The 14,694-nt window shown below is 38.2% G+C and overlaps 1 protein-coding gene across 2 annotated transcripts in view; it reads right to left on the bottom strand.

Annotated features, from left to right (window-relative positions):
- EEFSEC (eukaryotic elongation factor, selenocysteine-tRNA specific) overlaps window positions 1-14,694 on the bottom strand; it is a 134,439-nt gene that overhangs the window by 49,692 nt on the left and 70,053 nt on the right. For both annotated transcript variants that reach the window (XM_085324457.1, XM_085324465.1), the window contains exon 5: window positions 6,600-7,238. In XM_085324457.1, coding sequence (XP_085180583.1) covers window positions 6,600-7,238 — 639 coding nt within the window. The remainder of the gene's footprint in view (window positions 1-6,599; window positions 7,239-14,694) is intronic.

Below are 14,694 nucleotides of genomic sequence, written 5' to 3'. Positions count from 1 at the left end.
AAAGCAAAGAAAACTTTCCTGGAAGTCTGGTCTCATTCCTTATGTCGGATCTTCTTCAATCATGGGAGAGTTCTTTCTCCCTCATAACCTACGTTAGTAGTTTGTCTGGTTAAATGTGTGGTGGAGCTAATGTAAACTCAAACCATATTCTGTAAATTAAATGTTGCTATTTTCACACACAAAATACCACAAAGAATTGAGAGGAAATATAGCTGAAAATTAAGCACAAATTGAGTATTAAAAAATGGCATTTTTACAACTTCTACATTTCAAAATGCCTGCTGATAAATGCCAAACCTCTAAAGAACAGTCTGGGTCACTGGTGATAGAGAAAATTAAAAAAACAATGTTTTCTCATAAACTTCCTAAACTGGTCACTTACCACTATCTGTTTCCACATCATCTCAATTCCTTTCAGGAAGATCAGAAAGATCTGTTAAATAATGGTGACAAAAACCTTCCATTTGACCAGTTATGAAGTGCACTTGCTCTTACATACCTCTTGCTATCCTACTGTAAGAAAGGGGAAAACCAAAAGTCTTCTTTAAAAAAAAAAAAAAAAAAAAAAAAAAAAGATGTTGAAAGACAGGCTTTTTCTCTTCCATTCAGGCTTCAGAAGAGATGCTCTATCGCTCTGATAAAAGTCTTGATAACTCCCTCTGCTTTCACATCTCACTTCTACAACAACATTTTTTTCCTTGGGCACACTTCAATCACACCAATATTTCAGCAATTACTAAAATACTATTATTAAGCAATAAGTGATACTACTCTCCTCTAAAAACTGAGCATGCTAGCTACACAATGGTCAAACAGAGCTACACTCTCCCCCTCTGAGTACGAATTTGATAAGAAAACTCACCATCCAGCAACCCACAGAATTTAGGAACAGMATGGATGTGAGTAAAACTAGGACATCTCATGACCATGACACATGGAAGGAAACTGCTGAGGAAACAGGTGCAGCTTGATTCCCATCAAATAAGCAAAGCCTAAAAGCAAGGCAAATGAGAAACACCTTGGAACTAGATGGAGAGAATTAATTCTCTTTTTGATGTCAGAGTTATACAGAAAAAGTAGTAATTCTTCAGCATCTTTATAAAAGACAAGTCCATTATCATAGGAAAACATTCTATTAAACTTAAAATGGGAAACAATTGTAGCTGAGGTATGCATGTATTTTCACTAAACAAGCTTGAAGTGCAGAAGGTGCAGCTTGTGCTATGCAAACAAGGCAGAGAGTTTTCCTTCTCCTTTTGTTTCTACCACAGAGTGACTGATTTATGAACATCCTCCACAATAGGACCCTGTGACAACCATCCCAAGATAAATCCTGCTTGTACAAACAATTTCAAAACAGGCAGAATATCTGAGTCATGCAGGAAAGCATGATATGCTTCTGCAGCTCAACCTTCAGTTGAAGCTGAAGCCAAAAGTCCACAGAAAAAAAAANCACCACTAGCATAGCAAATATAAAGGATTTATCCTAGGAACTGAATAACTGTGTCGTAAGTCAGATGTGAGTTAAGCTGCAATGCTGTTTAGAGGTGAAATTCTGATAGGGAGATATTCCAGAGGTGGTGCTAGAATTAATGCAAGCTTCTCTTCCCCCATCAAACTGGGGGCAACTGCTTTGCGAGGAGGCTATCTTCAGAAGTCCAAYAGGACAAGAGACAATAGTTACTGTTTACCTTTACAATTTGCAAGCATCTGACTCCAGAGGCTGCTAATCTGCTACAGTTTAGCAAGCCCACATTCTCAAACMTCATACTCTGATTCAGAAGGCCAAGGATGTCAGCAAAGAGTGCCAAAGTTGTTCGTTCATGATCCTTTACTCGGCAGTCCTCACAGCATCTCACTTCCCATTATTTCACACTGCTGCATCATTCTTCTGAAGCAACACTAGTGTTTGTAAGAGCACTTTCAGCCCTGCTTTTACCTTTTTATCAGTAGAAGCCACTTGTTGCCAGCCTAGCTCTTTTCCCTACTGAAAATACATTTGCCAGGCAGCCAAGAAGGTTTTGCAAAAAGAAGAACTGTCCAGAGGGCCACAGTCCCCCCCCTTCCACATAATTATACAAGAAAGATGAACTTGACAGAAACTTCCTTCCATTGCATTTCTCCCATCTCTGAAGTCCTTTCTGTATGAGGAAGCTGGACTAGTGTCCTACATCATTTCAAAATCAAGTTCAGCAGACAAACCTTTGCAGAGGCCCTCTTACTTCAGAAGGTGGCATATTTTGATTTACCTTAAAAATAACTCCTATAGATTTACCCTAACTCCAAAATCTGCATTAAAGCAAAAGAGAAGCATCCACACATTTAGGTAACAATTTGAACACAGCAGCTAAAGCTACAACTCCAGTTTGAATCATGCAACTTCCTCATAACCATGATGCAATTCCAGTATCTGTACAAACCTAAAATAATATTCTCCATCCTGCTTTGAAGCAAGTTTTCTGTACTATGCAGAGATTCAGATATCAGTGATCAACTTCACCAAAAGGCAGATTACAAATATGTTTTAAAAGCAAATCGCTCAGATATGGCAGTAGTAAATACTAAAGAACAACAACAAAAAARTGTTAGCAAATAAATGAGCAATGATGGCAAAGAAGAGGCTAAAGGATATACTACAGACAGGTAAATCTGAAAATCCTGGTGAATAACAGAAGTATTTAATTCTCTTTCAGCGCTCTGCTCTCTCATAGCATTGAAACATCAAAATATGAAAAGGAAACTGAGTAGTAGAAAAGATGTTGAAGGGTACGTGGATTTTTGTAGAAGTTACCAGCATGAGAAAACAGATGAGAAAAGCTAGTAAGCTTATGTGTTATTTTTCAGTAAAATGTATGAATTCAAGATCATCTGCCAGTTTATGTATGATTTTTACTTTTTAAAACATGGATTTGATTTCTACATGAAACAGTAGAAAATGTCACACTTGCCTTTAGGGAGCCAAAGAAAACTTTGAGAAAAAAAAATGCTCTTTTACTTAAAAAAAAAAAAAAAAAAAAAGAAAAAAAAAAAAACCCACAGCAGGTGGGGGAGTGAGGACACACCCCCAGAGGGGGTACAAAAGGAAAAGTACTGTGATGGTGAAACTTTATGAATTTACAATTCTTTCTATTTCATCAGTCCTCCCAAATTAATCAGAATAGGAACACAAAGCCAAACTATAAATACCTTACTGCTCCTGGGCAAACTGGCAGTTAAACTGCAGGGAATTTAAATTTTAGCAGTAAGAAGGGGGTTTGGGAGAGCCCACATCAGATTAAGCGCAATATTCTACAAAGGGCTACTACTATACTCCACTACAGCCCCACTATGAGAGTATATTTCCAACCTGTACTGAAACTGGGAAGGTGGAAGGTACATGCCCCCTGTCACCCTCTCCCCCACCCCTTCACAGGAAGCTATGAAACTAATCTTCCCCAGTAGTATTCTCTAGAGGAAAAGTTCACTTCTTATGAAAGCAGAATCACAGAATGGTAAGGTTGGAAGGGACCTCTGGAGATCATCTAGTCCAACCCTCAGCGTATAGCCCGTATGGGGACTGAACCCACAAGCTTGGCATTGGCAGCACCATGCCACAAGCTTGGCATTGGCAGCACCATGCTCTAACCAACTGAGCTAAACCTAACCCCTACATTTTTTAATTATTACTTTTTACACCTCCCAAAGGAGGTGGAGGGGGGGGAACTTCCTTGCCCAGCAGAGAATGAAATTTTCCTGTATCAGTGCCAAGAACAGACACCCTAAATTCAGTGATCCTAATCTTCAGCCATCCATCAGCAGCAGGGTGGGACCATCTGATTCAGATTTTCTATTAGCTAGTGACTGTGTACTAAAAAAAGCCATTGTACCACCCAATTGTTCCTGCTGCTCTCTGCTCTGCAAAAGCAAGGATTCAATAGTAGCTACCTCAGTAAGTGCTGTAAGTACTTCTCCAGCAGGCCTTTTAAAACTGGCACCATTCTCTTCCCATCAACTCTCTCAAGTCCCTGCATGCCCCTCTGACTTCACATTGTGAACTTCTGCTATAGTAACATTCACTGGAAGACCCCTCTGGTAGACATCAGGTACTAACTCTGCATTACCTACAGTTCCACAAGAGCAAGATGTGAGAACAAATCTAACTCTGCAGGTGGAATGATGATCTGATGTCAGCCACTCATTTACACAGCCAATTAGTATTTCTATTGAGAGTGATCAAGGTCTTTATTTAGTGCCTGCTGTAYCACAGTTAAAGAAAGGATAAAATAACAATCTTCAGAGTTTCATATTTTAAAAAGCATGGGAGTATATCAAAACAGCTTACAAAAATATAATGGCCTAATAAATTACTATGTCTGTTAAATAACACACATTCATCAGTTATTTTCCAGACAGGAAAGCAATACTTGAATAATTAGTTTAACATTAATAATTTATTTACAGAATAAAATCAGCAGTAGAATAAGTGGAAGTAAATTGGCAATGGATTTGAAAATAGCACTAAATGAAAACAATTTTAAAAGTACGACCAAGGCTAACTACAAAGTCAGTTAACCCAATCAGACAAATCCCATTCACACAGTTAGCGTTCTGCAAGTTTTTAACTCCTGTACAGAAGTGCCATGCATTGGTAGCAAAAATAAAGAAACAACCTGAGACTAGTTCATTTCAGTTAAACAAAAAATAAACACACACTAAACAGCATGGGTCTCAATACTTCACATAGTTTTGTTCTCCTTCATATTCCTAATGGCCACAGAGAAACAAAGAGCTGACAAGCTAGGTCTCTGGATATTAGCAGCACGGGCCATGCGCAAATGACAATCTTACTGAAGAAGAACGCAAATGTTTCAAGAGTTCAGAGAGCACTATACACGAATAAAATATAACAACATGAAGAATATCATTTAAYAAAACAAAAATTAGCAGATTTTGTAGATATTCACATTAAATCAAAGAAGTTTAGACAAAGAGGACAGAATACTTTGGTCTGTTATTCTGGTTCAACATCACCATCCAGTCAAATATAAGGGTAGTTAGGTCTCAAACAAAGGAAACAATACACCYTCTACCAAGATTTTAACAATATCAAGTGATATTGATTCTCGGTATCCCCTGTAGCCCATCTTAATAAAGATAGTATTTTCAGAAAACTGCAGCTATCCTCCTCTCTTAATTACTTCACTTCCTAGTGCCAGAACTGGCATCCAGAAACAACACAAAACTCCAGTTCCTTTGTAAAGAATGGCTTCCAAGGTCAGTAATGGAAATGTAAAGGAGAAATCCCRTACATGGAAGAAAGTAAAAGCTAAACTCTAGTAGCCTCTGAAAGAAAAGGGGGAAAATATGAATTGTCTGTTTAATCAATTAATACAGCAGGGATCTAAGAAAGGAATATTACTAATTCAAAACCATGCCCTAGCAGGGAACTTRATTATTTTTTACTATTAAATTAGTGAAATAAACCAGCAAAAAGGTATTTAAGAAGCCTGCATTACAAATTGCAAATCTGACAAGCTGAGTGTTTTGATGAGTGTTTAGTTTTCTTTAGTGAAGGCCAGATACTATGCAATAATCAACACAACCTCATGTATTTCAAAAAAACAGAGGCAAGAATGCTCAAGGTCTTGTTCAGATGAGCAGGTTTTTGATCAGGAAAAATCAAGATTAGTAACTCCTTACTCAGAAATTAATAAAGTACAAAGGAATTACGTATCACACTAACACATCAAGTACACATTAGTTTAAATTTACACTAACTCTGTTCATTTAGGGGTAACTACTTTATATATTTTACATTTCCTTCCATTCCAGTTGTACCATTCATTATGAAATATTTCACCACCAGATGCCCCAATTAAGTTTTACTCCAGACCCTAACTCTTCTATTTTCCATCACAATGAGGTGGATAAAGCACTTAAAACATACCTGATTATCACCTGCAAAACACACAAAAAAACATACATTAACCAAGTATCCAAGTTCAACCATGTCATAGGCTTGATCTCTCCAAGACATCTTGTAGGAAATTCTTTTTTCTGCCTCTTTAAATAAGGTAGTAATAGAGGCTTTGATTTAATCAAATGTGAAAACACACATATAAGATAATAATAGAAATAACATAAATATTTAACATGATAAATAACATATCTACAGCATTCTTTGCATTATTTAACCTAGTGTTGCCTACTATTTGTTTTACATTGTCTTTTTATTTTCATTTTTCAGTGTACTATAAAATAACTGTGCTATACATGTCAGTGGAAAGCCATAGGTTTTGTCTACTGGAAAGGGCACAGATGAGCTACTTATGAAGGTATACAAACAAGTTAACATATAATGGCTAGACACCAAAAGAACCAATGACAATAACATCAAATTACTTAACACTCCAAGCTGAATAGACTAGTCACACTTAAACAATGATTTCTGACTTTGCAAGTAGACAAGAGGCAAYGTATTAGGCATACAAACACAAGAAAGACGTATACAAGGATTCTGAAATACAACACGGTGAAAATTCTGTAGCACAACAACGTAGCCATTTTAGAGGAACAGAAGRCTCCCCCTCCCCACGTATAGCACTAAAAAGACAGCTTACCCTTTCCACTTGTCCTTCTTTGTGCTTCAGTTTGTACACTTTCAGCTTTGGAAGGAAAGTCTCTGCATAGTTCTTGTCTTCCATACCTTGAAGCAGTACCCCATGAAATGCCAATCTGCAGGTATTCGCATGAATATCCGTATCCAGCTTGGAGCCGATCACAAGGCACAGTTTAGGACAAGTGACTGGTTTTTCAAACTCTAGYAGAGCCCACTGTTGCCTTGGGAGCTGGACTTCTGACTGATCATTTTCTTTGTTCTCCTCTGAAGTCTTTGAGTCCTTTGACAAGTATTCCTCTTGATAAAGATAATCTTTTTCAAAATTAAAAACATTTTCTTGAATTTCTTCATTGAAGTCAGCAGGGGCTGGACTGAAAAACATCACTCTTCCCATGACTGTTTCATGACCAACTGTGATATGAAACTTAGCCTTTGTCTGAAGAGCTCCTCGAAAATACTGRATTTTTTTCAGAGAAATGATAGCAGCATGGATAGTGTGAAGTGATTCTGGAGTGCAAATTAGACCTCGTTCCAGCAGTTTGGGATCAAATTGGGTCACACAGATGCCTACTCTGTCACCCTGCATAGCATAAGTCACAGGAGTATGGAACATTTGCATAGACTTGACTTTCTTTGTCACCTATTGATGAAAGAGTAAGAAAGAAAATGAAGTAAAATTAATTGCATGTGTGCATCACAAGCACCAAGCTACACATGATTCCCCRCCCACTTTTAAGGAGACTTGCCTTTTCTAGAAGAGTCCGCAATTCACAAAGTAGAAAATGAACAGATGGAGAATACACTCCTATCACTTAAAATTAACACAGGTTTAAACCCCTTACCTAATTATATTTCTGTTCATGAGACTAAGATTATCATGGCCACAATTACGTTGATAGTTGCATCATCTGTGCTGCAATACCCAAAGGCAACGTGCAAAGCAACAGCTATACCCACATCACAGCTTACTTAATGTATTCCTCTCAAGCACTGGAGCCATCAGAAATTAAATAGTAGATGGAACCCCATGACTCTTTCTCTACCCCTTCTATGAAATTTTTTCATTCAGTTCTTTGACTTGCTTGAATTTCACTGTAAAAAGTCCAGATCAAAAAACTTTATGGTGTATTTATACAGCACTGAGCACAAGAAAATCTTGTAAACCACCACTGTAAAACAGTAAGTAATAGAAAAATATCTAAACTATGCATATTACAAAGAAAAGATAACATCCTCAAATTTTTCCTGCAAGGATTTACATGTTTATTAAATATAAGGCTAGTATAACTGCCACTAAAACTTGGAATTCCACCTCTTACGATGACTGTAGAAAAAGTAGGGCAGCATTTAAACATAAAATTTAACTCTTGCTAGATACTTYGAAAGTGAAAATAGAAAAAAAGTTTGGCACTAAGAAGCTTGTTGTTATACTGCTTATTTGAAAGAGTCCTCAAGTGGAAGAGAAGATTGAAATAAGCTTTTAAGGATCAGTCTTGGTTGAGTTTGATTAGACCAAACCAGTTTAGCTTAACAAGCTAAGTATATCTTAACAAGGTTTCGTTTTGGCTTCTGATTTGGTTTTGCCTACTATTTTTTCTTTTTTTTGGTTTATGTAAAACCAAGTTTTTTTTCTGGTTAGGTGCTTATGTTGCTACCTGATACATTCACACCAACAGATGTTCACTCTTTTGAGTTCTATTCACTCTTTGCCTGAACTCTCTACATTAGATACTAAGCTTTTAATAGGGGAAATAATGATAGCTTTTGCCAAGAATAAAGTAACTCTCTCCTAAATATGCAATAAGTTCTTGGAAGACTCATGACTACATACAAATTATGCAAAGCATTTATTACAGAAGGGATGAAACCTCAAAATTCAGATCCAAAACCCGAACTCTCCACAGAAATCTCGGTTCCAGAGATCATTTCTTTGGTAAGTCTTTATGACTATACAATGACTTGCACTCTGAACATGGACAAAAAAAAAACAAAAATAGCAGACTAGGTCTCCAATATCTGTATCAACTGTTTTCCTTTTTGCTCTCTCCCTTTTCTTAGTACCAATTCCACAGCTATTGAAAGGTTCTTGCCAAATGCTACTGTGCAATTCTCACCATTCATGCTTGCTTTATCTTATGCATCTGTAACTGTTCTCAAATAAGTTTCTAACCTGCACACATCCCTCAGTAACCTATCTTCTAATCCCTGCCCATCCCATTATATTCTGCTCCTGAAAGAAACCAATATAAACAAGCATTGATGAAGAGAGTTCAAAACCTGAAGATTTTAGGATGGGACTCAGCAGATCTGGTTTTTATTCTCAGTATTTCAGAGGCTACACAATTTTGAGCAAGTCAATTATGACAGACTTTTCTGTGTAGCATAGAGAAGTAAGATTTATGAGTTTTAATCACAGAATTATCTACTTGTAACACTGAAAATATCAGCTTGCTTGTGTGCCTCAGGTGCCTCAAAGAAGGGGAAATGAAATCTGTTTCATTGTTTCCTTTTCTACAAAGCCTGCCACCCTATAGGAAGCGTCTAATACTTGGCTTCAGACTAATCTTTATATACGTCTTCCCAACATCACTGAAGCAAGCAATACTGAGAGAAGACTGTACAAAAGAAAGAAGGTAAATTCAGCATAGGAAAGATGGGACAGAAGCTACAGAAACTTGTATCAGAATCAAGGAGYAGTAGTAGATGAAGTCTACTGCGTAAACTAAAATCTTCAGTAGCTAGAATATAAAAGCACTCCAAATAAGTCAGCAAAGAATGAGCACAAAGAACATATAGACTGTTTATCCTTTCCAAACACAGAAAAACAAAGGGAAAAAATCTAGCAGGTACAAAGCTTCTGGGAAACATCAAAAATTGTATTCTTTCTTGAAATCGTAATTATACAAATAACAGTGGCCATGAGCTTCACTGCCACAAATACTGTTTGGGTTCCTGGACCTTTGGCTGCTCACCAAAACCAAAAGATACACCCTTTTCCAGATTATAACAAGCTATTGTTTTAGCACTTTTCAAATCAAGTACCACATCAATGTCTGTGTACTTTCAAACAATCTACAGGGCATTATGAGAAAGGAGATCAGGAGGTTTGTATATGTAGGAAAAAATCCCTCGCTAAAAAGGCTGAACCAAAACAGTTCAGTGTGATCTTAACTAGTGTGAGAACAGACATAAAAGGCTTTTAAACAGTTACTAGGACTTGAGTTTCAATTTTTCTTTTGTCAAATATACATATTCATTATCCTTTCAGCCCAACCTCCTAGACAATCCTACCCATTCTAGATGGGCTGGAGAGAAACAATTTAGCAATTAACTCCTACTCCTCTGGTCACTTGACTGCTTGTATTCTAGAAGGCTGAAACTACAGAGACTTGAATCAAATCCCTCCTTTTTTTCTTCCACTATAACCTACGCCCCTCTCTGGCTTCATCACAGTTTGCAACAGGTGACAAAACATCTAACCTTTTAGGATTTATAAATAAATAAATAAATAAATAAATAAATAGTGTTTCAAATAAACAAGTAATAAAGAATTTGAAATTGCTATTTGAAAATACTAGTCTAGATCATTTTGAAAAACTCTGTGTGACTTCATATACAATACTGGCAGTATATCTTCCATTTTCTCCAACCATGGACAGAGGGAATAAGCTTGCACGAGCTAAGCAATCTTCCAGCCTTGTCATCCCTAACACAAAAATGGAACTGAAACTCACAGGAGACCTGCACAGTCTTCTACCACGAACAGAGCCAAAATAGAGATTTTTCTTTATTTGGTTATGAACATTCAAGTCTGTAATATCCCTTTTTTAAAAAAAATTCTCACCTGAAGGGTTAAGTTAAAATATTACAGTAAAACCTTTGCCAGACTGTGTAATTTTTTTTAATATATTCACCTGAAGCAACTTTCACAGAATTCAGATAAAGTATTGTGTTTAAAAAGCACCTGTAGTTGTGTTCGTATGTTCATAATACACCTCAGCATTTAATTAAAAGAACAGTAGTTATCTATGAAACACTCCTGAAGTGTTACACCTACTCTCACCTTAAGTTAACTCAAATGATTAGGCGTGATGCATCCGACATGCAGACTATACATAATGATCACAAAGAGAATTAGCAAGTGTTCTTAAAAATACACATTTCAYGCGATTCAACCTTTTCAATTAGATTTGCAGTTCTCAACTACAGCATACTGAGCTGGCTTGTATCAAAACTGTCTGTGTGCTTCCACATTTCTCAATGTTAAACTACTTTAAARGGGAAATATAATTCTAAAATGTCGCTTCCCATGACAAGTGCTTGCCGTAATTGTCTCAGGATTTTGAATTTAATTTATCGCCAATTAACAAGCTTCTTTGTTTTGTTTCTTAGTATCCAAATCAATAACCAGTATTAAACCAAGACATAGGGAAATGCCTTTCCTCTCACCCTCCTCAGGCTCAGCTCTGCTCCTGTAATCCTCCTCGCCCCTCCCTCGTCGAGGCAGCGCAGGCAGCGGGGGTCTGCAGGCGGCAGCCTCCTTGCGGCTCCCTGCCTCCTGCTCCGGCGTAGGACCGCAGCCTCCTCAGGAGCGTCCCTGCCCCTGCATGGGTCCCCCACGTTCCCCACAGAGGTACCATGTTTTCATGCCTCCACCTGAGCCTTCTCTCACTCGCGTCCTCCTGCGTCTCCCTCTTGCCTCTCCTCAGCTCCTTTCTCYGCCTTTGCAGTCCCTCACGTTTTCCCTGTCGCACATCCTCACATCTCTTCGCCCACCACCCTCCTTGAACACACCGGAGCAGAGGCAGCRGGGGCTGTTCTGCCCRGCTGCAGTTCTGGTGCAGGGCGGCCGGAACCGGCTGGAACCGGYCGCGACCAGCTCCGGGCGGTTGGTCACACGAGCCCTGCTCTTCACACCCGGCCKGCGCATGCTCCCGCGGGCCGGCGCGCCCTGCGCTGGGCTGTCCTCGAAGGAGCATGTTCTGGCTGTTGCGTGAGGCTTCAGCAGAATAGCCCYCCCTCTCCCTCCACCCCAATAAATTCTGCTGCAAGTCCTCCGATCAGTCTCCAATGCAAGTTCAAAAAAAGTCTATGATTCTGACCAATTCCCTCCTTGAAAACAGCATCCTAATTCCCAAACCCAATCCTTTCTTTCCTGTGTGYTTCGGTTTTGGAATCACGGTAAAAGCATTCATTATATAGCGCAGTATATTCATCGACTATAAGCTCTGTTCCAAGAGGCTAACRCGTGTAGGAAAACGGGCTACGTGGCGCTTAGGCGATGGGGGYGATTCGACTGCCTGAGAACTGAACTGGAACCGCATCTCCTCTGGGCACGGAGCTGGCAGAGAAGCGAACRGGGAGGCGAGCTGCACCCACTGCATCAAACAACAACAGCCAAAGTAGCTTTAAATCACTAACTTCCTGTTTTCTGAGCAGACCATGGACATCAGTACAGTATTTTATTCCATTTCACTCCGACCTTGACTGACAAAGACATTCGTCCATGGCTTAAAATACTCCAAATGGTAGTTTTGTTTGGAGACTGAAGAACATAACTGAAATTCATCTCTGTTCTTCTGTCTGGCCTTCAAAATACAAAGCAGGAAACAACTGGCACTAAATACTAGATTTTGTTTCCCTTACACATACCCAGTTTCCCCATATGTAGGTGACCCCCACAAGTTATAACACTGTTCTGAACTTTTGAGTATTTTGAGCTGTACAGTAAGAGAAGTTACAAGCACGGAGTTGGGGCTACGTCAGCCAGTCCACCCATCCACAACCAAATTACGCTGRACATTTTAGACCATTCTGTCCTGAGCAATAGAAATCCATAACTGCAACCAATTAGCAGCAATATGTTGGGGATGTTTTTAAATTTATTTCATACTGCCAACTTTGGATTCTTAAAATGCTGCCTTCTCATGTCCATGAAAATAGTGCAAGGATCATTCAAGCAATGCAATAAATGGAGGGTTATTTTAACCTCCTCTGGAAATGAGGTATTTAGAAATGAAGTGAATAATATGAGTGTAATTTTAAGAAGACAGACTTTATTGCATGCAAACAATGCAGGTGAACATGGAAAACAGCATTATAAAACTTGCTACATACTTAGCTCAGAGAGTTGCTCACATTTTGCTTTGTAAATGTGGCACAGGCAAATTGACTATATCTCATTATATAAATCAAGAGCCATGTGTTAAAATCTTACATCAGTCACAAAGGGATTTGCTTTTTTTTGTTTTGTCTTCTTTTTTTGTCTTTTTTTTTTTTAATTTGGATAATCATATTAATGTTCCTAAAGCATTAAGTAAAGGTCTGTTAAAAGGGTGAGAAGAGGACTGCAAGAAGTGCATGTGTTCAAATGCAGATTAAAAAAATGCAAAATAAATTAAAAGCACCCAAACAGTTCAGCCCTTGAGATAAACAAATGTATTCAATATAAGAAAACCTGTTATTTGAAAACTAAAGGAAAAGCCCACTAAGATTTTCAAAGTAATTTAGTACAGACTAATAGAAAACAGGATACAGAAATTGTCCACTAATGACTTTTTCCCTGATATGTCAGAGCTTCTTTTCCTTTATTTATCCAACTTCCATTAAGTTATCAGCCATGTGCCATTGCTCATAGCTTCTTTAGATAAGAACCTAGCCATCCTGCTGCCTCCCATGCTGAGTGCATCTTTCTGATACAAGAGATACAGCAACCATACCTTTCCTGTAATGTTCATGAGAAACTGCAAGTTATAATAAATTATTAATAGTCTATCACRTAAAAAAATAGATTATAAATGCAATATTTATAAAAGGAGTATTGCATATGTATTACAAAAAAGGATTTCCTCATTTCAAATACAGAGGACTCCAACTAGTTTAAAATATCTAAGAGTCCAACTGCAAGGGCACACCTTTAAACTTACATTTGAGAAGGGAAAGGAATTAAGAAAGCATGGTTTCTTGAGGTTTAAAAATACAAAACAAGCCTGCCTGAATCAGCATGCAAATAGGAAAAGTGTTTGGAAGGTATAGACTAACCACACACCTCAATACGATGCTAAATGTAAGAAATTACACCTTAGTATCACCCAGTAGAAGTGTCTGCTTTCAGCTAAAGAGGAGCAGCAAAGCAAGGCCCAGCTGTACCAAAGTGCATTCARTATTTGCTGCTTTTGAAAGAAAGGATAGTCTTCCTCCCCACTGTGCTATTACAGTTCCAAATTAAGCTTAAGACTTCTCACCTTCCAGTTTCCAGTACTTGCTGGTGGTCTTGGGATATCAAACTACATTGTCTGAAAGGTAACCCACTTGCCTGAAAGACTACAGCAGTTTTTATTTTTCAGCCCACCTTTGTCTAAGGTCATATACTGAGACTAAGTAAAGCTCAAATTCAGGCACAAGACAGTTCTTGTATTTAATCAGATTGTTTCATAAATCCTCTTCTAAAACCAAAGAATGATGAATTCCTTCCTTTATAAATGAGAAATGACCATTTACAAGCAAGACTGAGTCTCATAAATGAGCAATGCGTTTTAGCAAAGAAGGCAAATCCTTCCCACTCAAAAGCTTCATAGGACACCCAGGCTGCAAAAGCACAAGACAGAAGCAACAAGCATTCAGAACTCATGAGTCAAGTTCCTTGCTCTACTCATTCCATATCTTATTTTTTTCAAATAAAGACTTGTCGTTTTGTGGATGGTGTGGAGATTTTTTTCATTCTCTGAACCTTTGGGATTCATGTCACATCCCAATGAACATTAGAAGTTGCACAGATCTTCCACTAGGGATTTCAAAAAAGCATAAAACCAAGACAAAACAGGAGTTGCCAACAGTATGTCATCAAACAGCAATTACATGATACAAAGTTTGACTCTGTACTCCAGTTGTAGCAAGCCATCTCTTGATTGTCAATGACAAAACGGCAGTTAGGACCAACTACAAATGAGAAAAGCCTCAAAGTCAGAAAACACTCCAAGTTTGCTAATATCAGTAGGATGTGGCTTAGCAACCATTTTCTGCTAGGTCTTGAATGTTTCTAAAATCTATTGTTTGACCATGGCCTCACTTTGTCTCCAGGCAGCAAAGTAATATAG

The sequence above is a fragment of the Rhea americana genome, unplaced genomic scaffold (assembly GCF_003343005.1).
Source record: "Rhea americana isolate MKP2758 unplaced genomic scaffold, rheAme1 scaffold_120, whole genome shotgun sequence".
NCBI classification, from domain to species: domain Eukaryota; kingdom Metazoa; phylum Chordata; class Aves; order Rheiformes; family Rheidae; genus Rhea; species Rhea americana.
Note: the sequence above shows the minus strand (reverse complement) of the source record. Positions and strands in the feature narration are given on the sequence as shown.